We start from the raw sequence: 25,498 nt of genomic DNA on the forward strand, positions 1-25,498 counted from the left end.
CACACTCCAAATGCAAAGTCTGCTCCCAGCAGGCAACAAAGCTGCATTTTGGCCAAATTACAATCATGCAGCATTGCATATATCCTGCACAGATAAGGCGATACCAGAATGCACTGCAACAAAGTTGAGGAAGATGTTTTATTCATTACTAAAAAGCATCAATAACCATTCCATCTAATTAAAAACAAACTATTTCACCTTGTGTTTATGTGCGGTTTGTGTTCTTGTGCATTTTGGAGTATAAGTAGCTTAACAGCATTATAACCTCAGATTGTTTTTTGTTTACATAATTTTTGAGGTTTCCTTTCAGTATTGATGTCACCTTAGATAATAGCTACAGTTAGTAAACAGTAAGGACTATTTGTGCACTTGTTTCTTAGAAAAACTGGCTCATACTGCTTGTCAAACACTCTTTCGATTGTAATGATGCTTTTGTAATGACATTTTTTTCTATGACTTACAAGGAACATAATCTTCCCTTTAAAATTCCTGTGGCCTGATAATTAATTTCACTGTGATTTCCAGAGAACAATAATAAGAATCCATTTTCTCCAGTTGTTCATCTAACATGTATACCTCAGAGGAACATTCCTCTTGATCTGCTGTCCAAAGCTTGACAATGAAGGAGGACTAACCCCAATGGGAACAGACCACCCTCAATCCACTGCTGTCTGTGCAGACAAGTTTAGTGCACGCTGTTGATGTTGTTTTTGGCTCAATTAGGTTTAATCTAAATGCAAAAGGAGGCATATTTAGGTTGTTTTGGTCATTAAAATAGGTTCTCCTTGTTGGCCGGATGTTTTTGAGATATGATCGATCACTTGTATGGAATGCAGAGAAGTTTCTCTAGAGGTAGTCTCGCGTAGCCAGACCTTGGCCGCTTTGAATGGCCAAGGTCCGCCCAAGAGGCCATATGACTGACAGTTAAATCAGGTTTCGTTTTGTGCCGCATCATGTTTAGGGGCGTGGAAATATACCCACAATAACAGACCGGTGTGTAAACAATCTTGTGCGCAAACTTTACATTTTTCACATACTTTTGAAAATCCAGCGTTTAGTTAAAACCTTGATAAGCACTCATCATCACAGTTGTAAACACGATGGATTTCTTCTTCATTGAGGGGGATTTGGCATCATGGCATCTTTGTTTCCAGACAGAATGTTAAAGAACACGACACACACATTTCCTGAAAGTCCTGTATAATTCAACCAGTCAGATGCGACTTTGAAACTCCTGAAGTCCATGTGCGTGACATCTGAGGCTGAGACTACTCTAGAGGAAGGCCAGGTGTTAATGGCCTTAATGTTTCATGTTTTTACAAGTGGGCAGCCAAATTATTTCCACAAAAGGCTACTACTGAGTTGCTATAAAAGTAGCTGTGGTAAAAAAAATAAAATAAAGCAAAATAAAAGGCATAGCTCCCAGAAAAACAGAAACACATGCATGCATATTTCCGTTAGTCACCTTAAATGTCTTTCTCCCTTGACAGACTGGACATGAGAAGCTAACATGGAGGGACAGACTGCCTGGATATTTAATCAACATTTCCTCCATTCTCTTCATGGTAAGCCTTAGGCTTCCTGTCTGGTGCAACGTTTTTGTGCTTGTCCATTTTTCATCTCTCTTCTACTTCTACGTGTTCCTTTTTCCATGTAGTTTGGAGTGACTTGCTCTGCCGTCTTCAGTGTCATCATCTACCGCATCACCATCTCTGCCCTCATGGCCATGAGTCCGGATCCAGAGGTCAAGTCCAACGTACGGGTAACCGTCACAGCCACTGCCGTCATTATCAACCTGGTGGTCATCCTCATCCTGGATGAGATCTATGGCATGGTGGCTGCCTGGCTCACAGAACTAGGTGAGTTTTTACCACATGCCTCAGTATTTTTGCTGAATTATGACTTATAGTCAACTTCCCTTCTTTCTGATGTCCTTCTTCCCTTCTTTGCCAACCCACATGACCCACATTTTTGTTTGAGCCAGTCCAGGGAGACTGGAGATAATGCAGCTTGTCAGTTAGCCATCACCAAGATTTCCGTGAGAGACGTTTTAATAAATGAGAGTCTCTGTGGCTTATGTAGAGAAGGAAGGAAATGGAGAAAGCATGTGTTATCATCTCGTGAATAAGATATAGATATTCCCGTACTTCTTTGATTTTCACTCTTAAAGTCTGACCACATGCAGCCTGACTCACCCTGATGCTTTAACCTACTTCTAAACTCACCAATTCATGCTTTTTTAATATATTTTACAAGACTTACTGGAATTTTGAGCGTAATGAAAGCATTGAAATATGGTGAATGTATTGCCAAAATCGCTGTCTATAATCTGTTGTGGCAGATTAAGATTTAGGGACGCCACAAAACATGTAAACCCGTCCCAAATGTAACCATATGGTGTTTTGAAAAGCTTTCTCAGACTTCAACCTGCTGAACAGAAGTTGCTAAAGAGAAACATGTTGGAAGAAATTTCCAAGCCACTTATACTTGTCAGAACAGTAAGCTTTTGAAGTGGTGTGCAGTTTATCCAGAACATATCTGTTTAATTTCATTCATTTGTCTGCAGAGATCCCAAAAACGGAGACCGACTTTGAGGAGCGTCTGATTCTGAAGGCTTTCCTCCTGAAGTTCATGAATGCCTATGCGCCCATCTTCTACGTGGCCTTCTTCAAAGGGAGGTATGTGGACCAGTTCAGTCTCAAAACAGGATTGCTTGAAAAGCACACAAACTCACACATACTCAGCCTCTAGCACAGTAAACGTGAAGTCTGACTGCAGCACAAACATGTGACCCTTACTTTTTTTTTTTTTTCAGGTTTGCAGGCCATCCCGGTGAATATGTTTATGTCTTCAATGACTACCGTATGGAAGAGGTGATTACGGTTTACCTTTTGTTGCATCCTGTATGATTGTTAGCACTACAACATCATGTTCAACATTAGGGCTGCAGGACGAATCAAAATAAATCCAAAATCGTGCTGTGGCATACTGCAAAGGCTGAGGTTTGATTGAATTTATGCACAGGAAAGCACAGCAATGTGTTCTTGTCAACAAAATAGTTTTCTACCAAAATAAACACTCAAATTTGAAAATGAAGAAATTAAGACTATTAGTATTGTAATTTTACAGTTGTACAGGGATGTTTTAATGTAATGTTTTATAATGTTGTTTTGTCATTTATATATATTTATATATATATATATATATATATATATATATATATATATATATATATATATATATATATATATATATATATATTATTTTCTTAAATACTTCAGTCAAAATATTACAATAGTACTATTTTTTATTTTGTTTAATATTCTTTAGTTATAATAATAATTACAATAAAAATAATAACAATAAAAATAATAATATTTTAGATCAGCACAGTATTTTTATCAGAAAAATTGCCATTTGTTTTTTTCCCCCCAAATCTTGCGACCCTACTCATCATGACACTGTCAAAACAACTTTTACGTTTCTTCCCAGTGTGCTCCTGGTGGCTGTCTAATTGAACTCTGTATCCAGCTCAGTATCATCATGTTGGGAAAGCAGCTTATTCAAAATAACATCTTTGAGATCGGCATTCCGTAAGTTCCCACTCCTCTTTGTGGATCTCATAAAACATGCTCTACCACTAAACACAATAGCTTTTCTATCTGGAAACCTGGAAAGATCATTCCTTCAGTTAAACGGTAAACACTGCTCCTGCCGAAGTTGGTTTATAGACCAGGAAATCCCAGGATAGTGAGGTAGGCTTTGCTCCCACTTTCTGCTCCAGTGCCTTTCTGACTTATTTTGCTTTATTTAGTTCCTTTTACTTCCTCTTTGCAAGCAGACAAACTTTCTGACACGCCTCTCCTTTCACGTCTCATTTCACATGTTTGCACAAGTGGTGCATCACGTCAGTCACGTTAAAATGCAAATCAGTGTGACTGATGTTGATAGCATAACATGGACTAAAGTCTGTACTTGCAGTGCATATAAAAAGAAAAATGATCAGGTGCCATTTGTGCTGCAAAGTGCCTGTGTGGCATGCATGCATTAATGGATGAGCAGACGACTGCAAAAATCTGGGACGTGATTTCCCCTGGGTGGCGAAATGGGTGAGTTGTGGACTTTCCGTTTTGCGGAAATCCCTTTTTAGCCTATATCTCCTCATCCTTCACAAGAACATCAGTTAATTTTTTTTCTCTATATCCATTTCCACACGGATTGCTTTGATGAATGACACATTCAGTTGCTTTTGACTTATCTGATAAACATAAATGCTTTTATTTATGATTCATCATATGACTGAGAGTGTTTTATCTTCACATCTTTGTCACGCATTTTGGTCAATTTAAATGAACTTGTGCAGCTAGCCAGAAACACTCAAGGAACTCAAAAGGAATGCCTTTTGTTCCCTGCTGTGCTAAGCTTAATCATGGAGTGCAACCCTAAAATGTCTTTTTAAGAGCTACAACAGCAACTTGTTGCTGAGTTGATTGACAGCTATTCCAAATCACTAGTCTTTTATGGCAGCTCTGTCTTTTTTTGCTCTTCCTCTCGTTGTAAACCACGTGTGAGCATGTAAAAACACTCCAACATGTCTTTGGCATGTTCCGCAAAGTTGTCATTGCAGATGAACTTTCGATCTCCCAGTTTTACAGTATTTCATTTAAGAATGCAAATTAAAAAAACAATATGGCCCATCAGAGGAGAACTAAATCAAACCCATTTTCCTGTTCAGTTCTATAAATACTCACAGAAGTGGACTTTGGTGCAAACGTACCATGATGGAGGTCAGAATGACTCGATATCCCCCTCATGCAGAGACCTGACCTACTTAATCTAATCTCCCCACAGACCAATGTCATAATACTATATTATAGTAATGTGCATGCTAAAAACAGAGACTTATACGTTCAAAAGGGTGTCTTTTTAAGGGGACAGTTCGCCCAAAAAATGAAAATTCTGTCATTTATTCACCCTCAAGTTGATACAAACCTGTATGAGTTTGTTTCTTCTGTTGAGCACATAAGAAGATATTTTGAAGAATGTTTGTAAAGAAAAAGAGCTGATGGTTGCCATTGACTTTCATAGTATAGAAAAAATACTATGGAAATCAATGGGTACCGTCAACTGTTTGGTTACCAACATTTTTCAAAGTATCTACTTTTGTGTTCATGTACAACAGAAGAAAGAAACTTAAAGGTGAATAAATGATTACAGAATTTTCATTTTTGGGTGAAAAAAATTGATGGTAGCCACTGATTTCATTATTATGGAAAAAAAGTACTATGGAAGTCAATGGCTACCCTCAAATGTTTGGTTACCAATATTTTAACAAGTATCAATAACAAGTATCTACTTTTGTGTTCCTGTATCTTCTGTTGTGTTTACCAAAAGAAACTCAAGGGTGAATAAATGTTGACAGAACTTGAATTTTTGGGTAAACAAACAATTGTCGGTAGTCATTGTCTTTCAGAATATGAAAAAAAAAAAATACTATGGAAATCAGTGGCTACCGTCAACTGTTTAGTTACCAACATTCTTCAAAGTATATTCTCATCTAAAGAAAGAAACTTGAGGGTGAATAAATGATGACGGAATTTTCATTTTTGGGCGACCTATCCCTTTAAAGTCTGTTTTAGTTGTCGTTGACAAGTTGTTGTTCACCAGTAGGGGTTTGCATGTGACTTTATGAGCATTCTCAAATGCAAATGCATTCCAACAGCTGGTAAATGAGAGCTTTATCACAGATGGAAGAAAGCACTTATGATACAAAGGTGTGCATTAAAAAGTAATGTCCTGGAAACTGGTAGTTTTGGAGACTAAATAATGCAGCAGATGCATTTGGAGGGTTTTATTGGGAAAGTTAATAGGCTATAGACGGATGGACCACATGGGCCATTTCATCCACTATATTTGGCAAGTCATACGTAAACTGTCATGCTCTCGCACTTGATTTTCTGATGAGGACTCTCCAAACACAAAGCCTTGAACCTAGAGCGATGTCTGCACAATCTGTTTTAATGACTTGGAATATAACCTCAGGTTAAATTGGATCAAAATGATGTTGTGATCGTGATTGCATGGTGGTAATTAACATGTTTGCTGGCGTGCTTTTATGGTTATATATATCCTGTTACATTGAGCTTTTGAATATTACAACATGGGTCGTTAAATATGTTTATTTTCCTACTTTTCAAAACTGTTTTTGAAATCCCAGGCTTAATGAGAAGTTTATGAGAGGTTTGTCTTTAAATGTGGAATAACTCCAAACACTTTGGGAGTTATTTACGGGCACTTTTAAGGTCCAGTGATCTCCACTGGCTCTTTTAGGTATAGTCGGTTGTTTTTGCATTATAACAGACACATGTAGAACCTCTAGTCAAGCTGTCTGTGTGTTTTAGCATTGAATTGAGAGATTTAATAGGCTCTTTATTGCTTGACTAATCGACATATTTGCTGTAGAGTTTTGCATTCTGTTTGATTTTAGTCTTTTTCATGTAACCCAGCTGGAACAGACAGTCTTGTGTCTGTGCGGTTTGAAGGAAAATCCAAAACAAAGTGAACAGATGTGTATAATAATGAGATTTCCAGAGAGTTCTTCCGAGTCTTCTGTGTATGTGCAGATGTATCTGTCTGTCTCCTATACACACCTGCGTGTGGTTATACCAATAAATCATGGAACTTCTGGCCAAGATTCATGCCATTGCAAGTTCATTCTCATGCCAGATCACTGAACTGAATCACACAAAGGAATTTAAATTAAGTTAAAGCTCAGAAACCAAATGTGAGTTTAATGTGATGTTAGAAGAACAATTTCCTGAAGAAAATGAGAGGTGTTTGCCTGTGCAAAAATCACCACCATGATGTTAGAATGTGTATATATAATTTTAAATAATATGTAATTTATGTATAGTTTATATCAATTTATTATATATACATATATATAATATAAATTCTAAATATATAATAATATATTTAGTTAATATATAAATATAATTATATATTTATATTATCTCTAATACTATATGAATATTAATTAATACATAATTTATACAATTAAAATGTATATAGAAAAGTGCAGTTGTTTTGCATTTGAAAAATTTGCCAACTCTATGCACAGTACAAGCAATAGTAATATTTATGTAAATATAAACAAAGCACACAATATGTCTGCATAAAATTCATATGCTGTTCTTAGAAATAAACCTGACACTTGACTCACTATTAAATCTTAGCTACAAGGTCAAGTTTATAGAAACGGTTTGTGTGTTTACATTCTGTCTCGCTCTCTTTCTCCCTCTCATTTCCCACTTTAGAAAGCTGAAGAAGCTGTGCCGCACACTCAAGGACAAAGAGCGGGCGCCCAAGGAGATTGTGGAGCAGCCGGGTCGCCGCCAACAGTGGCACCTGGACTATGACCTGGAGCCGTTTGATGGACTCACACCTGAATACATGGAGATGAGTGAGTGACACTCCACTCTGTGTAAAACCAAAAGTAAAGCGTCCTCAGGGTGAAGTGCGGTGACAAAACATCTGGTTAATCTAATTCATCCTCTTCAATGAGAACCGCAGGATTTGTTGTCGGAGGAATGCACAGATCTCTGGATTTGATACACCCCAGTGTTTCATGAAAGACGCTCAGATATTACAGTTTGTGACCATTTTAATAGTCAGAATTATGAATGAACATGTGAATTGGGCCAGTAGCCCAAGCATTTGTTTTACAGCTGTGTTTATAATCGGGAAAGGGCCTACATTCGCTAGCATGTGGCTTACGGTGATACACAACTGACTGAGTATTTGTGCAAGTTGGGATGAGGTGTCTGTAAAAGATCTGAAAGCCTAGTGGGTAAACAGCAAAGTTAAACATCTGAACACCAATGCAAACTTGAATTACTATTATTCATCCTACATTCATACAAACCAATTATGCTGAGAGCTAAGACGCCGACTGATGTTTCCTGCATGTTTGCAAAAAAAATAAAAAATTTCTTTCAGCTTGACTAGAAACAGCTCTGTTGTAAATACTGTAGATGTTTTTTTTTTATTTAATGTTTTGCTTTATAAAATTGAATGCAGGTACACAACAAGAGCTTTATTCTGTAATTATATGATCTGTGGAGTTTATTATGGTTCCCTATCATGATTGTTGATTGAGCGGTTTGATGTGGGACCGTTTAGTCCCTGAAGTGCAGGCGAGTTGCATAACTGTCTATCAGAGACCTGTGCGTGAGAAAACCTGCGCCTTAGTCTTTTCTTGGAAATGTATGGATGCTTTAATCCACTGCCAAGTAAAACAGATTTTCATTTTTTTCCAAGTTCTTCATACAAGAAACACTTATGAGACTCTTCTAATCAAAGAAACGATTGGGGAGAAACTGAAAGTAAACTCGAGTCCTTAAGTAGTAACATTGGAGGGAGATCACCACCCACACACTGTGAAAGATATTCTCAGTGAGAGCTGGGGAATGAGACCCACTCGTATGGATGTTTATGTAGGATACCCTCCAGCCTGATCACTCTCCAAGCCATTGTTTGCATGTTGCACAGATAAAAAGGCCATGTGTCAATCAAGCCAAAGAAGGAAATGCAGTTTCCCACAAGGCTTATGTTCCATGTGTTGTTGATTGACAAACAATCAGCTTTTTACTTGACACTCGTGCTGGTAATGTCAAGTTACTGTATAATGACACCTGTTCCTAGAAAATCACCACATCAAATAAGTAGTGGTTTTTCCATTGTTACTATGATTTGTGGTTATTTGATCTATATGTGAACAAATACACTGTATAAGTCTATTTTTATTAATTAATTTAAATTTATTTATTTTCAGCATCCCTACAGTTCAAATGTTTGGGGTCCGTAAGTAACTTTTATTTAGCAAAAATGCATTTAATATAAAAAAAAGTCTTTTATATTGTTAAAAAATTATGTTTATTTCAAATAAATGCTGTTCTTTTGAATCATGACAAAAAAGTAAAAATAACTGTTTTCAACAATGATAATAGTCAGAAATGTTTCTTGAGCAGCAAATCAGCATATTAGAATGATTTCTGAAGAATCATGTGACACTGAAGACTGAAGTAATGATGCCGAAAATTCAGCTTTGCATCACAGGAATAAATTACATTTGAAAATATATTCAAATAAAAACAGCTATTTTAAATTGTAATAATATTTCAAAATTTTATTTCTGTATTTTTTAAATAAATGCAGCCTTGGTGAGCGTAAAAGACTTAAAAAACATTAGGAAATATTACCAACCCCAAACTGTTGAATGGCTGTATAAAATCAAGTCTTATAGCTCTATTAGTCAAACTCCAAATTGTAATCCAAATGTCTCAACATGTAATCTACATGTTTGTTTGTTTTCCATTCTGCAGTCATTCAGTTTGGTTTTGTGTCGCTCTTTGTGGCCTCATTTCCGCTGGCTCCACTTTTCGCTCTCTTAAACAATGTCATCGAGATCCGCCTCGACGCCAAGAAGTTCGTGACGGAGCTTCGCAGGCCAGAAGCCATTAGGGCCAAAGATATCGGTGAAAACCTTGAATTAATTTTTACACTACAACTATTCACTTGGATTCTTAATCATACTCAGATCTACTAATTTAACCTCTGAATTGAAATGTTTCCTCACACAGGTATTTGGTATAACATCTTGAGTGGTTTGGGAAAGTTTTCGGTCATCATCAATGTAAGTTTCTGTTATATAACTCTGCTGCTTACCACATTCTAGTCATATAAGTCCTCTTTATGGAAAGTTAATCATATAGAGGTATTCATAAAGACCCCAGGGTGCATCACTGTTAAAGAGATCCTCTTATTGTTTTTATAAGACTTACATGACTAAGATTCTTCAGATTTAAATGCTTGGGTTCACATTATCCATGGAAGAAATAAATTTATGCCTGTTCTAGCACTGTACGGATGTTCTTTCACCTGTACGGTTTGCTTCATGCACGTCTCTCCTACTTAAGATTGAATGATAAACCTCTAGCAGATTTATTTTAATAGATGTGATGTTCCCAATATGAGAACAGCATTCCAGTAAGCCTTATGGTAAAGATCCTTCAGTTTCTCTCTGAACTTTCATTAAGAAAGCCACATTTGCTCAGAAGCACGACATCTGATTGACTCCAGCTGTGTTGCTCTTTTGGAAATCAAGTATTCTTTTAATGTTACAGCTATAAATTATCCCTCCAATCCAATTAAATCCCACATCTGCATGAAGATTACCTTGAGTTTTATGTGTTCCTTAGTGGTCTGGATGAGTGTTATTTTAGTATCATTATAGTTTTTATTAATATTTTAATGTTTTTGTCAATTCATTTTTTTTTCTGTAAATATGCCTGTATATTTTAGTTTTAGTTATTTTTGTACATCAAAACTAAATTAAAATCAGAACTGTTGCTTTAGCAACTAGCTAAAATAATATAATTTTTTTTTTTTTTTACATTTGAACAAAAATGTATTTAATGGTTTTAGTTTGAGTTAGCTAATAACCCTGGTCTGGTCTTTGTTACAGTTAATGATAGTTTTAGTAAAAGTTCTACTTCTTGCTTTTACATTTTTATTACATATTTTGATCTTTTACCTGTTATTTTATCATTTCAGGCCTTTGTCATCTCCTTCACATCAGATTTCATCCCTCGCTTGGTCTACCAGTACATGTTCAGCGAGACGGGGACCATGCATGGCTTCATCAACCACACGCTCTCTTACTTTAATGTCAGCAACTTTAAACCTGGAACTGTGCCTTCCATCTCCAGTCTCGGCAAAGACATTACATTCTGCAGGTTGAAAAAATTAATTATATTACTAACAATATTAAATCAAACAATTTATTGGACATCCATTTCCTGTGGTAAAATTACTGTGATGCACAGCTGCCTATTGCTTTGATAAAACATGTAACTTGGACAAACTAAATGGCTGTAAGCAAACTGATTGTTCACATCAAAATGGTTCACACAGGCTGTAAGCAACCGTAGGACCTGTCGTTCGCACCTTTTAAATCATGTCTGAAATAAACATGTCGAAGCTATTATGGTCTGAACATACTGATCCTCTTGGATGGCGCCTGGTGAGATTACATGTATACTTCTTCAGATTTTTCCACACCTGCATGTGAAAACTCTGATAGGAGGGCAAAACAAATGGTTCTTTTACGTCTTTACAGTCATAATCAACCAGCCTATCCAGTTCAGCGTATTTAGTTCAACGGTAAATTACAAAGAACTGGACTACATAGAAAGGGTAGCTCACCAGTTCTTTAGTTGACAGCTCAAATTAGCCAAAATATTTAACAAACAGACATGCATATTCGATTCTTTGGAAATCTACTGCACTCTTTCAGATTCCTTATGGGCATGTTAGTGAATAGACTTCTGCAGAATCCAACTGTCATTCACAACAACTCCCACCTTTTACATGTTTTAGATATAGCTATCACTCATAATGTGTTTTACAAAATCGTTCCCAAGAATTCTGTGGATTTTCCTTCAAAATCAGAGCAGAAAATGTGGAAGAACATGCACAGGTTCTGTGTGGGCCTAAGTAGTTTTGTAAACCGTCTTAATGTGAAAAATTGTTTTCTAATGAATCAGTGCTGTTAGCTTGTGTTGACAGTGATAATAATTGTGTTCATCAGTTCTCTGGAAATAATTACTTCCAGAGCAAACAGCGTTTAACCCTCACACTGAAGTGGAGGAAAGAGAGAGGGAGAAAAACCTCTAGATGGGACTCCATCACCCTGAAGTGTGAGATCTCACCGCTGCTTTGATTATCTCGGGGGCGGCCTTCACAACACAGATCAGAAGCATGTCAAGAAAAGTGCTTTTATCAGAACCTGTCTGCTTTTTCTGCTCCAAGCAGTTGAGAATGAGATTATGCTCGTTCTTAACTACTTGGACCAAAGAGAAGTGGCTGTCTGGGGTTCCTTTGACCCTCGGTCTGTTTGTTAAGAGGACAGATAGATGGAGAGGGAGCAAGAGGGCAAGCTTGTCAGTGTTCTAAAATAGGGTCGAGGAACAAATCAAGCCCATGTTTTTACTGCACCATATTTGCCCTTTCTGGACTTGTATAACCAAACAAGGACTTCACCTCAGGGACCATGTCTTCAGATGAAGATATCTGACTGTCTGAAGAATCAAAACCAGCCTAACACATTCCACGTAGATTACTGTATATGGCCATGAAATCAACATCCTTAGTGGGTTATTAAAGACTCAGAGTTTACTTTTCGTTATTAAATAGAGGAAATCAAAACTTCTGGGAACAGTCTGGTCTAATGAATTAAGCCTGTAAAATATAATCAAAATATGCTCAGTTTTCAATCATCATGACCAAGATTGTCTCCTCCTTCTACTACTGTATAGTCATTCTTTAATTTAGGGTATATTTCATGTCCACTGATGATAATTCTGTTTTTTCTTACTATTTTCTTCATAAATATTGTATATTTAATTCACCAAGAGATGTACTATAATATCACACATATATTTTGTTTTTCATTTTTCTAGAAATTGCCTTTATGCCCGTTAAATTACAGTTGTTGCAATGACTGCTTTTTGAATGGACAAGTTCAAAATAATGAATAAAAAAAAAAGTAAAAAAAAAAAAAAAAGTCAAGACTATCTATATAAAATGTATTTCTATAATCTGGTGGAAATGGGTTTCCATACCAAACAACCCCTCTGAAAAAGAAAGAAAAAAAAAAAAAAAATCTCACAAAACCATGTGACCAGTATAATGTGGTCATTTTCTTCTGTGACATTTTGAACACATTATGGTATTTGTTTTCTATTTTGGATCTCCAATATTGTCATGACATGGAGTACATTAATTGTTCATTGGGTACATTGTTATGGTTTGCGGTATTTTTAATTCAAATAAATATTCAAATTAGAGTTAACCTGATCAAGAAAATAACATTTGGTTGGCCAGATGATGTCTGCCATTGAAATAATGAATTAAAATGGTGAAATTGTCAACTATGTTAACATTGTCAACACACACAGTATGTCCGTAACATAGCTGACAAACTCACCACCAGGGAAAATATATTTTTCTATGTAATAATAAAATGGTGTTTAATGATTTAGCCTTGCAACTAGGAGATACATTACATTGATAAAATAAATGAACTGAAACCAATAGTCATTTTATTGAGAAGGCATATTGTTTTTTTCTGGTAGGAAATGTACCCTTAATTACAGAATGACTTGACAGCATCCCAACAGGAAATAAATCTACAAAGTAGTTAAACAACAAAGATGCAATTCCTTCTTTTGCACTTTAAATGTCCTCATTGTAATTAATAATGCTTTTGTGTTGTTTTGCCTTTTGTAGCCCATGTGTTTATTTTTATTGCCAACCAGCAAATGGATCCTCACGGAGATGAAATAGCTTAATAACTTGGGATGTCTGTTCATTTGTTCATTTTAGGTACAAGGACTACAGAGAACCACCATGGTCGAGTGAGCCTTACCAGTTCTCCAAACAGTACTGGTCGATTCTTGCGGCTCGGTTAGGTTTCGTCATATTGTTTCAGGTACAAGCTACTTATTTTACCATTACCCCCAATCTAAAAGCATAAAATAAAATAGATTTACCCCTAATGAATGCCAGAAAGGGACTATGAATGGAGGAAAATAAATGTTCATCTTTTTTCAGTCTAAGCCAAACAAATGAAAAAGCCACACAATAGCTACCTCAGCAACGTGGGAGCGTCAACCACATAAAAATGATGCAGTCTTTGCACTTTTGGATTAATAGTCTTTATGCTGGTCGGAATAGTTGCTGTAACTCAGTAGTAATGTCCTGCTCTCAGCATCTCAGGCTGTGAAGCTCTTAAAAAAAAAACAAGAAAAATGTGGTTTTCAATCTTAAATTGAGTATTTTCCTCACACAAAGCTTACATGTGGCTTTAAAAGACATACTGTTAAAAAGTTTGTCAAATAATTGCAGACTTGGTGAGAGATTAAAAAATTTTGCCGACCCTAAACTTTTGATCTGTGGATTGCATACAATATATATATTCTTCTATTTGAGGCTCATGATCAGAAACTGTAGGTATAGATGTCATCTGCAGAGCACCAATACCTGAAATGCTATCTGGTGTGTAAAATATCCTCCATCTATTGCCACTAATGAGTATTATCTGTTGCGCCCCACCCTTTCAAGCGTATGTGAATATACTGTATGTGTACTTATACATCTCCCACTCCTCCAGAACCTTGTAATAACCATGAGCATGCTGGTGGCCTGGGTGATCCCGGACATGCCTAAAAACATCAGCGAGCAGCTGAAGAAGGAGAAGACTCTTCTGGTGGATGTCTTCCTGAATGAAGAAAAGGAGAAGTTGCAGTTGATCCAGAGCTTGTTCTCCAGAGATCTGACACAAGAACAGCAGGAGGAGCTGAATGTGTCGGATCAGACCTCGCTGCCTCTTCACCAAACTCAACCCAGACCGCACCCTCCCACCTCGTCTCCGGCTCCTCGCACCCGACCCCGAGCCGCAAGCTTCAGCCAGTTCACCCGCCAGATGTCCATGTCTCCCCAAAGCAACATCACCCAACACACGGCCGTGTGAGGGAAGTCGGGCGAGAGAAGATGAGTCTGGAGTGCATTTCACAGTGCCTGAGTGCTGGATTTTGAGGATTTGCTGAAGTTTGAGGCTCTGAGTTTTGGGAATCAGGTGACCTTGATTCTATGTTCCTGTTTTTTTGTACCGGAGAATGAGGGGTCACTCCTTTTGGTCACTGAACTGTAGTCTGAATGTCTGTCTTGCAGGCTCCACATCTGGTTTTTAAACCCTCAGATGTTCCTATACCATTTTGAGGCATGTCTGCACGCAAACTTCAAGCTTCAGTAGGACCGCTTGCAGATGCAATCATTCCACATGCACTGACGTTCACAGGAACATGAGCGGGATCCTCTTAGATGCACATTTTTTTCTCCATGATCTGCTCTTGAGTAAGAATGTGTGTCGGCACAAACTCGTAAAGAGCCGCACGCATTTGGTGATATTGCGCAATCTGTACATGCTGTCCAAATGCAAACTGCTTTGCACATTGTCCACAAGATGTAGCATATAATGGCAAGTAATCTTTCATTTTCTCAGGTAACAGCGTCACTAGGCTGTATTTGTTCTCATCAATATGGGTTAATAAAGACTATGATGCGTATAAATTAAGGTGCAAAGAACACAATTTCAATGTGATACTGCGACGTATTCTGTGAAACGTGTGGCATTTTGTCTTTTTAATGATCCAGTCCGTAATGTTACACATTAAGGCAATATGTAATTAAACTCACATTTGTCAATCCATATATTTATGCCATGCATCCTTGTGATAAAATGCAGGGCTGTAGATTCAGATTGCACAGCATTTGCTGTATTTATGATTGTGGAGCAGCTGGTCTTTTTGTGCCATGTCAAATATAATCCTCACATGAATTTGCCGTCACCGGTGTGGGAAGGTTGAGCGGGGGTTACTGTCATCCAGGGAGGAATCATGGATGGATGTTGTGTGCCAACATCTGGCCATCAAGTCATCATTCACTATGCCTCATAGGACTTAATACTCATGCAAGAAGAATAAATATTTATTCCCAATTATGTGCAAGTCGATTTTCTTTCTTGCCCTCGAGGCATTGTGGTACGAGTCCCACTGGGTCAATTCACTTGAGTTTTCGACTTCTAGCAACAGCGCAGGTTGTTTGTTAGACTGTAATACCCTGATGATTGCCACACAAGCTTAACAAAGCTAGCTTTACCCAGTAGATGCTGCTCCTCTGTTCGCTTTTTCTGTTTTACTAGGGGAGGATTTTGATCTTTGTGTGCTTTTGCCCCAGAGCCACATTTGATTTATCCCTGGGGTCTGAACTACACAATTCGAAAGGATTAAAATCTTGGCAGAATCCATGAAGTCTGTCCTATGTGCTTTATAATTTCATTACACAACCAGGCTGAACAAGGGTAAAAATACACATAAATATTTGTATTTCCCACAGATTAAAAAGCATAAGATGTGGGCAACAGTTAAGCTGCTCAAGTCTAAAGGACTGCCGCCATGCAATTTAACAGTTCAGCTGGAATGTCCACCTCATATGATTGGAATATGTAAAGTTAAGGAATGTTTTGTCATCCTCTTTGGCCTCTACAGAGGTGATATAAGTCACTGTTCTGTTGATATGAAAGAGGCATTTTATTTTTTGAGCTGATACATGAGATTTTACAACCGACACTTGTGGATGCAGCATTAGGCAAAAAAAAAAAAAAAAAAAAAAAAAATGCAATTTTTACAATTTATTTTAAATTTTAGAAATTATTAATTTATTACACAAGTGTTAAATTATCAGCTTTTAATAGGTTACTGATACAACTGATCACTTAAACATATATAAGCATATATTCAAAACTACTTTTCTATTGTTTAAAAATATTTGTAATAATACTTACAGCATATAATCTATATTATGCCTTCTATAATAAGAAAAAAATGACAATGCATATCTAAGGACTAAACACTTTGCAAATATATTTATTATTATTATTATTAAATTTATTATGCTACCTAAAATTTTGATGTAACAACAAACATTTTGTCTGATATAATTATAAATATAGGGAAAAAAATCAAAGGTATTTGTTGCAAAATCAGGCTTTTCTTTTTTTAATTTTTACTTTAATGGGTTTATTTATGATGATAGTTTACAATGATAATAGTTTAATAGTTCACAAAAGTTTCCACTAGTTCACTACATTAGTTAACATGAAACAACAATTAAAAATAAACAATTATTAAAAATAGGTCATGTTTATTTAAATATTTACAAACACATTATTAAAATCAAAAGTTATAAATATTATGAAGTGATATTATTTAATAGTCCTGCTAACATTAATAATTGCATAATTGAATAAATAATTAATGAGATAAATAAATACAGTATCAAAATGTTCATTGTTAGTAAATATTAGATGATGCATTAACTAACATTTTTGTATAGTGTTACCATAATAAATCCTGTATGCTCAAAACTGAACAAACAACAGATAGAGACATACTAACCAAAAGCAAACTGGCCAAAATAAATAAATAAATAAAATAAAAATAATAATTCAGGCTTTTAACCAACATCCATTGGCACTGCACTCTTTGTACAAATATCAGATTATGAATAACATTCAACGTTGATGTAATACTCTTGGCTTCATCAAACAAAAAATATGAACTTTCTCTAAATGAAAATATAAAAAAAATCAGATTCTTGTGTAAGGTTTAAGAAGGGTTTTCAAGTGTCCTCAGAAAACACCATAGTCCTCTTGCACAATCACAATCCAACCTGCTGCATGATACAGGCCGGAAATGTCTCATTTTTACATAATCTTCTCCAAAGCCTTTCTTCATCACACACAACAATACAATTGAAGGGACAGATTTACCTGGATTTGTTCTCTGTGTCTTACAGATTGGTAAGCAAGTGTTCTTCATCTTGGTTAGGCATAACATCTGCCTACACGGAGTAGTATAAGCTAGTATTAGTTACATCAGTGATATTGCTGTTGTGATGGACTGCAACTTATTCTCATTTGAAGACACACAATGCTGTGCTGGTGCATGCTGAGAGTTTGATGTCAGAGATTTTGGTTTGTGAATTAAACATCTGCACATGCAGATGAGCAAAGGACCTGGAATGAGATCCGTGACACAAACCTGAATCTCTCTCTCCCACAGGGCGTTCCTTCATAGGGTGAGATGACGAACAGGGCGACCATTTAAAATGCTGGAGTCAATGCATTGTTAATGTGAGAAGGATTTTGATATGCCTCACTAAACTATCAGAGGACACACATTTCATGCTTCCAAAATGCATTATTAATTATTATTTGCATGCACATTTCCATTGTTATTATATTGTGTTTTCTTGTACAATTTAGCAATTTACAACATGCTATTTTTGTGCAGGGTGCATATTTTTACATTTCAGTTTGTACAATAGTTTAACATAACACCATTGCTAAAAGCAGAAAAGAGGCACCGGGGGTTGCATTCAGGTTCACTTCTCTTAAATGGCCTAAAGCACTTGCTTTTATCTGGAGTCGCTACACAGCAGGCTTTCACATGGTTTCAGGTGTTAGCTACACTTGAAGATCGCACCATTGTGCCTTTCAACGGAAGCTCTGCCAAAGGCACATTTCCATATTCAGCTCGACTAAACCTTTAGATGACCCGGTGTGTGACTGATAGCCATTCATTTACAGTCTTTCTTTTTTTCTTAGTCTAAGGCTGTGTTCGGAATGGAATATTAGCTTACTACTACTAGCTTATGAAATACCGTAAATACAATTTTTCAAAACAGGACATAGAATAAACTATAATCATTTCAAACAGTGGAACATTGCTGTCACATGATAGATCATATTACATGTGATCCAGTTAATATCTTGCAATTATATATATGCACACACACACACACACACACATACATGCAGTTGTGGTCAAAAGTACATACACCTCGCAGAATCTGCAAAATGTAATTTAGTAAACTGCCCGCTGTACTTCAGAAAAATCCTTCAGGTCTCACAAATTCTTTGGTATTCCAGCATTTTTTGCATATTTGAACCGTTTCCAGCAATGACTGTATGATTTTGAGATCCATCTTTTAACACTGAGGACAACTGAGGGACTCATACACAACTATTACTGAAAGTTGAACTATTACAGAAAGGGATGTAAACGTTTGAACAGAATGAAGATGTGTCGATTTTTCTTATTTTGTCTAAATATAATATTTTTTAATTTAGTACTGTCCTTCAGAAGCTACAGAAGATTCTTACATGTTTCCCAGAAGACAAAATACGTTTATTTTACCCTGATCTTCAAATTCAAAAAGTTTTCACCTCCAGGCTCTTTGTGCATAGTTTTTCTTTCTGGAGTATCAGTGACCGTTTGAAACATTTTGCAGATTCTGTAAGGTAAACTTTTGACCACAACTGTACATACTGTACATAATATCAGCATAATTCACTTACTGGAGAGGGTAACTTTGCATGCAAAATAAAATGCCACTCTACTGTAAAATAAATAAATAAATATAAAATATTCCACCCATTTCAACTTAAAAAAATAAGTTACATGAATTTTTAAATATAATCATCTTGGCTGTTTAAGGAATTTCAAATTAAACTGACTTTAAAAAAATCAAGTTTAATCTCATACAGTAACTTCTAGAAAAGTTGAAATTGCTCTACTTATTGAGTTAAAAGTCATGTAAATACATAGGTTGCCATGACTTACTTATCACATATTTTTTTACAGTGTATGGTATGCGAATGCATACAGATTTGTGCTGCATAAATCTTGTTGCTTTCTCCTGCTAGCTCAGTGGTTCTCAATTCCAGTTCCGGGGGACCCCCTGCTCTGCACATTTTGCATGTCTCCCTTATTTAATACACCTGATTGAGCTCTTCAGCTCATTAGTTCAGTTCATGAGTCTCTCTCCTAACAAGCTGGTGATCTCAATCAGGTGTGTTAAATAAGGGAGACATGCAAAATGTGCAGAGCAGGGGGTCCCAGGTCTGGAATTGAGAACCACTTTCCTAGCTAATTGATAATACATATTTTCACTTAAAATGCAATCTCATGCAAGTAATGCTTGGCTGTGCTACTGCTTGCTGCTGTTGTTATTGTTTTAAAATACATATTCTTCTGCTCGCTTTGCTTAGATGCTTATTATTCACTCCTTGCATCACATACACAGCCTGTTAAACATCAAACATTGTGTTTGGTTGCTGCATTTAGGAATTGGCAAATGCAGACCACACAGCATGTTTTGTACTTAAGAAAAATAAAAGGTAAGTTCACTTATCTTGATGTGCTGAATTTCAGAAGACCCCTGATAGTGGCTGCAGGAGCAGCTTTCAGCAAACACTGAACTAGACTATTCAAATTTGAGAACAAGCAATCTCATTGGCTGCAGAATCAGCAGCAGAGGCCAATCAGCTTGTGCATCTAGTGAATGTGAATGCATGTAAAGTACTTATCAGTCTGTGCCATAAATTAATAAAGATGTATATATATTCTTCTATATTCTTTTCTTTATTAATTTTCATTCTTTTTTATTACAAGATTTTAAGTGCATGCATTTTTAATTTTAATTAATTTATGTAAAATCTATTAGGAGATCAATGACTGGTGTTACTTAAGGTTTATTCCCACACTGCAGTGGATCAATGCACTTTCATTACCAGGAAGGTCAATGCTCTGTGGCAAAATATTTTGCAAACTAAGTAGGTCTACAGGTATTCCGTGCATACTGAAATAAACATAATGTGCACAGTACTTACTGTATATATACTACAGATATATATATATATATAGTATGATAGCATGCTGTTCTGAACATAGCCCTAGTTCTACACTTTGTATAGCTTTTATAGGTATAATAATGAAGGGTCATGGACTAGAAAGGCTCAAAATGAGTGCTGAATGAGCCAAAATTGCTTAGAAACATTTAATGTGTTCAATGAACTGAAGTTTAGAGAGGTGGATGGGTGGTAAAGCTGACAGGGAATGCAAAAGGGAAAATTACTCTTGGATGGATGTTTCATTTCAGTTGGAATGCTGCAGTATGGTGGGATGAATTGCCTAGAACTATTTACTGGAGTGCTTGTTTTGGAAAAGACTCCAGCATGTTTTATCGTGTGCATTAAGTGTAGATGATAAATCAAAGCTGTCCAGCATAGTTACACATACTCAGTGTGCCTGTCAGGAAATAAACACAGCAGAGCACATTGAGGTGATGTAGAGCTGCAGCGTGCAGAAGGGAATTCTGGGATGCAAGGATGTGTGACACTGGACACTGTGGCATTTTCCTGCCCTCAAGGGTCAGACATGCTGTAACACGATTCTGCTGTTCTGCCTTAATGCAAGACCTATACCACTGGAACCACCTGTTCCTACTCTTTCGTACTTTCTTTTGCATTCTCCTTTCTCATCTGTCTCTCTTCATCACCACCTTTTGTGCTGGAGATCACCAAAGATGCATAAAAGACACTGAAGGGCATAAGAATTAATTGGTTCTTGTTCTCTTTTGAATCTGAGCTCGTCTGTTTGTCTCGCTCTTTACCTCAGGTCTCTCTCCTCGCCGCAGAGTCATGCGATTTATTGCCTATTTATACTCATCTGCTGCAATTTTACAGTGAAACATCAAACATGTGATTACGTGTGTCAAATTACGTCGTTAGCTATGATTTATTTGCCATAGAGTCAGTGAGTTTGTTATTGAATCATTCTGAACACTGAATTAGCCATAACTCACTCTATTCTAACTTACTCCAGTAAGTGCCTTTAAAGAAGAGATAGAGATACGATTCATCTCTATATGTTAATATGAACATGGTTATAATGTCAATATCATGATGGTTTCTTAATGATCAGGACTATAGTGACATATGGACTATATAATTCACTGCCCTGCATCATATTTGCTGAATGAAATCCAATACTTCTAATTTTAGGGTGCTAATTCCAAAAATAGCGCCTGTTTTTTTGTAGCATTTTAGCTTTTCATCAACCATTTGTAAGGTGAAGAAGTCTTGCACTATCCCTTAATCACAGAAAAACTGCCACAAACACATGATATCTATTTTCATCTGAGACAGATTAAAACTATTTGTTCAATTCTCAGCCGATTTTCACATGTATGAAAGATTCTGAAGACAATTTTATGTCTAACGATTTCAAGGTTAGAATTATGGCCAGTGACAGAAAAAAAAAAATCCAAACATTACCCGGATGTTTTTTGTTAAATGTGTGTGTTTTTTTTTTTTTTTCTACATCTCAACAGTGACAGAAAATAAATTGCATTCTTTGAAATTAAATGCAGGGTACTGTACATATATCTCTATACAAACCCGATTCCAAAAAAGTTGGGACATTGTACAAATTGTGAGTAAAAAAGGAATGGAATAATTTACAAATCTCATAAACTTATATTTTATTCACAATAGAATATAGATAACATATCAAATGTTAAAAGTAAGACATTTTGAAATGTCATGCCAAATATTGGCTCATTTTGGATTTCATGAGAGCTACACATTCCAAAAAAGTTGGGAAAGGTAGCAATAAGAGGCCGGAAAAGTTAAATGTACATATAAGGAACAGCTGGAGGACCAATTTGCAACTTATTATGTCAATTGGCAACATGATTGGGTATAAAAAGAGCCTCTCAGAGTGGCAGTTTCCCTCAGAAGTCAAGATGGACAGAGGATCACTAATTCCCCCAGTGCTGCGGCGAAAAATAGTGGAGCAATATCAGAAAGGAGTTTCTCAGAGAAAAATAGCAAAGAGTTTGAAGTTATCATCATCTACAGTGCATAATATCATCCAAAGATTCAAAGAATCTGGAACAATCTCTGTGCGTAAGGGTCAAGGCCGGAAAAACATACTGGATGCCTGTGATCTTCGGGCCCTTAGATGGCACTACATCACATACAGGAATGCTACTGTAATGGAAATCACAACATGGGCTCAGGAATACTTCCAGAAAACATTGTCGTGAACACAATCCACCGTGCCATTCACCGTTGCCGGCTAAAACTCTATAGGTCAAAAAAGAAGCCATATCTAAACATGATCCAGAAGTGAAGGCATTTTCTCTGGGCCAAGGCTCATTTAAAATGGACTGTGGCAAAGTGGAAAACTGTTCTGTGGTCAGACGAATCAAAATTTGGAGTTCTTTTTGGAAAACTGGGATGCCATGTCTTCTGGACTAAAGAGGACACGGACAACCCAAGTTGTTATCAGTGCTCAGTTCAGAAGCCTGCATCTCTGATGGTATGGGGTTGCATGAGTGCGTGTGGCATGGGCAGCTTACACATCTGGTATATCCAAGTTCTAGAACAACATATGCTCCCATCCAGACGTCGTCTCTTTCAGGGAAGACCTTGCATCTTCCAACATGATAATGCTAGACCACATACTGCATCAATTACAACATCATGGCTGCGTAGAAGAAGGATCCGGGTACTGAAATGGCCAGCCTGCAGTCCAGATCTTTCACCCATAGAAAACATTTGGCGCATCATAAAGAAGAAGATGCAACAAAGAAGACCTAAGACAGTTGAGCAACTAGAAGCCTGTATTAGACAAGAATGGGACAATATTCTTATTCCTAAACTTGAGCAACTTGTCTCCTCAGTCCCCAGACGTTTGCAGACTGTTATAAAAAGAAGAGGGGATGCCACACAGTGGTAAACATGGCCTTGTCCCAACTTTTTTGAGATGTGTTGATGCCACGAAATTTAAAATCAACTTATTTTCCCCTTAAAATTATACATTTTCTCAGTTAAAAAATTTCATATGTCATCTATGTTGTATTCTGAATAAAACATTTAAATTTGAAACTTCCACATCATTGCATTCTGTTTTTATCCACAATTTGTACAGTGTCCCAACTTTTTTGGAATTGGGTTTGTATATATATGTGTGTGTGTGTGTGTGTGTAAATCTTCATTGTTATTATGTGGAAAATGTTGATGGAAAATTGTTAATGATATTTTTGAACTTAGGGGTAAAAAAAATATGAGTTAAAAAATGGGTTAGCATCATCAAATTAGGTAATATTAGGCCTTTCTGCAAATCAGCAGGGTTTTTTTTGTGTGTGTGAGAAGCAGGGTTGCATAATAGACCTCAAATTATAAACTTGGTTTGATCTTCAGCAAAAAATTATACAGCTATATATTTCCAAATCATGTTATTTTACACTCCTTATTGCATTGAAACAAGCCTGTGTGTCTGAAGGCTGATATGGTGAGGCAGACTGTAGGGCTGAAAGAATGAGGCTGGGCTTGACCTTTGACCTATGCATGCTCAGCTAGATATTCTGTGGGTGCTACTTCCTGTCTCTAAAGTGATAATCGCAGCTATAGGCAAGGCAGTAAATGACACATGGAAGACATTGAAACACATCACCTTCTATTCATACTAATAAGAGAAAAAACAGACTGTAACACCTCTTCCCTCAGAGGACTGAAACAGTCACAGACTGTTCTCTCCCAGTAACACACACTCACAAACACACAGAGGATGGGGTTGTCTTATGAGATCTGTGGTTTGGGGGGATGTACAGTAGGTTATGAATGATAACAGGATCAAATAGTATGCACATGGGAAACTAGAGTAAGCACTTCTCCCTGACCCTCCTGTACATTAATCAGAGGATGGACACACTGCAAACCTGGAAATTCCCTGGGAGACTTCGAGCAGCTGGAGAGGAAGGAAGTGAGAGTAGTGGACTGTCTGTTTGTAGCCTTTAGGAATTAAAAAGGCAGAGCTCAAGGCTATTCAAGCGACTTGACTAAGAAAGGAAGAGTAATTAGACTTTTTTGAACTTCATCCCATTGGGGTTTCTTCTTAAACGAGCACTGAGTTTTGCGTTGCAGGAATTCCTCAAGCTGCTGAATTTATGAAAACAGCCAAGTGGACAACAACAACACAGCTGTCCTTCAGTGACCTCACACTTGGCTGTTAGACTTGGACTTTACTGGCAGCAGACCTTGCGCAGCTGGGGGTTCATCAACTTACACAAACACTCTCCCTGAGCGTCCTACTAACAGCTAAACAGTAGCATGTGCTTTCAACCATCACATCTTGCATCCGAATTCTTAGCTCTGTCAGGACCACTATGGTCAAAGATGATTTTTCAGTTAGCATTATTACAGTTTGGATTGGCAGCATGGTTCTGTTTTGGGCAAAAACTCCCTGCTCAACCATGCAGCCTAGAGCAGGGAGAGCAGTGATAACCCTCTTAGGGTAATCAGAACAGAACCAACATAAATGTAGCAAATATCATTAATGTTCTTAATGACAAGTTATTGTAACAAAATAATTTAGGATAAAGTAGTCTGATTTAACAAGGAATATCAGAAGGCCAAGTCCTGACTGTGCAGGACAGGAGGAGCTGGGGATGAAGGAGGATAATTAACTCCTCAGCAAAGTGATAAAGCTGCTAAATAAAGGGTCCATAGGTTAATATTATGAACAATTTTGAAGGAAAATAATTACCTTATTTGCCAAAGGTTGCAAGTTTTGTGGCTTCAGAATTTGGGGAAATGTTTAGCGTTTTTATTTATTTATTTATTACATTTATTTGTTTAGCATAAGAGTTAATTAAGGTACCTACATCATAAGCAATATTTGCAGTACATAATTGCAAGTTTAGGCTTTGTTTATGGTTTTTGTAATTTGAGATTAGCTAAATGTGAGTCACTTAGTAATATGAAAAGTAAATGTTGACAAGTTGAACTGTATATTCCCATGTATGTTTCCACCTGAAATAATCAGTATTAGATTTGGATGGATACAAATTGGACATTTTCCTCAGATTTGTCCCAGTGTTTTCTGTACAAATGTTCCTAGAGTCTGGCGCCAAGTTGTTTTGCACACAGACTGTGTATTTTTGTTGAATCGTCTTTTTACCATGC

General features: G+C 36.7%; 1 protein-coding gene across 4 annotated transcripts in view; it reads left to right on the forward strand.

Annotated features, from left to right (window-relative positions):
* LOC109071000 (anoctamin-2-like) overlaps nucleotides 1-15,622 on the forward strand; it is a 42,839-nt gene extending 27,217 nt beyond the window's left edge. For 3 of the 4 annotated variants that reach the window (XM_042747183.1, XM_042747174.1, XM_042747190.1), the window contains 11 exons: nucleotides 1,491-1,565; nucleotides 1,658-1,859; nucleotides 2,567-2,678; nucleotides 2,816-2,873; nucleotides 3,493-3,593; nucleotides 7,317-7,462; nucleotides 9,384-9,536; nucleotides 9,642-9,694; nucleotides 10,615-10,796; nucleotides 13,447-13,552; nucleotides 14,234-15,622. In XM_042747183.1, coding sequence (XP_042603117.1) covers nucleotides 1,491-1,565; nucleotides 1,658-1,859; nucleotides 2,567-2,678; nucleotides 2,816-2,873; nucleotides 3,493-3,593; nucleotides 7,317-7,462; nucleotides 9,384-9,536; nucleotides 9,642-9,694; nucleotides 10,615-10,796; nucleotides 13,447-13,552; nucleotides 14,234-14,593 — 1,548 coding nt within the window. In that variant the 3' untranslated portion in view covers nucleotides 14,594-15,622. The remainder of the gene's footprint in view (nucleotides 1-1,490; nucleotides 1,566-1,657; nucleotides 1,860-2,566; nucleotides 2,679-2,815; nucleotides 2,874-3,492; nucleotides 3,594-7,316; nucleotides 7,463-9,383; nucleotides 9,537-9,641; nucleotides 9,695-10,614; nucleotides 10,797-13,446; nucleotides 13,553-14,233) is intronic. The other variant, XR_006157545.1, reaches the window with a different exon arrangement.
* Nucleotides 15,623-25,498: the final 9,876 nt, after the last annotated feature.

This window comes from Cyprinus carpio, chromosome A4 (genome assembly GCF_018340385.1).
Source record: "Cyprinus carpio isolate SPL01 chromosome A4, ASM1834038v1, whole genome shotgun sequence".
NCBI lineage: Eukaryota > Metazoa > Chordata > Actinopteri > Cypriniformes > Cyprinidae > Cyprinus > Cyprinus carpio.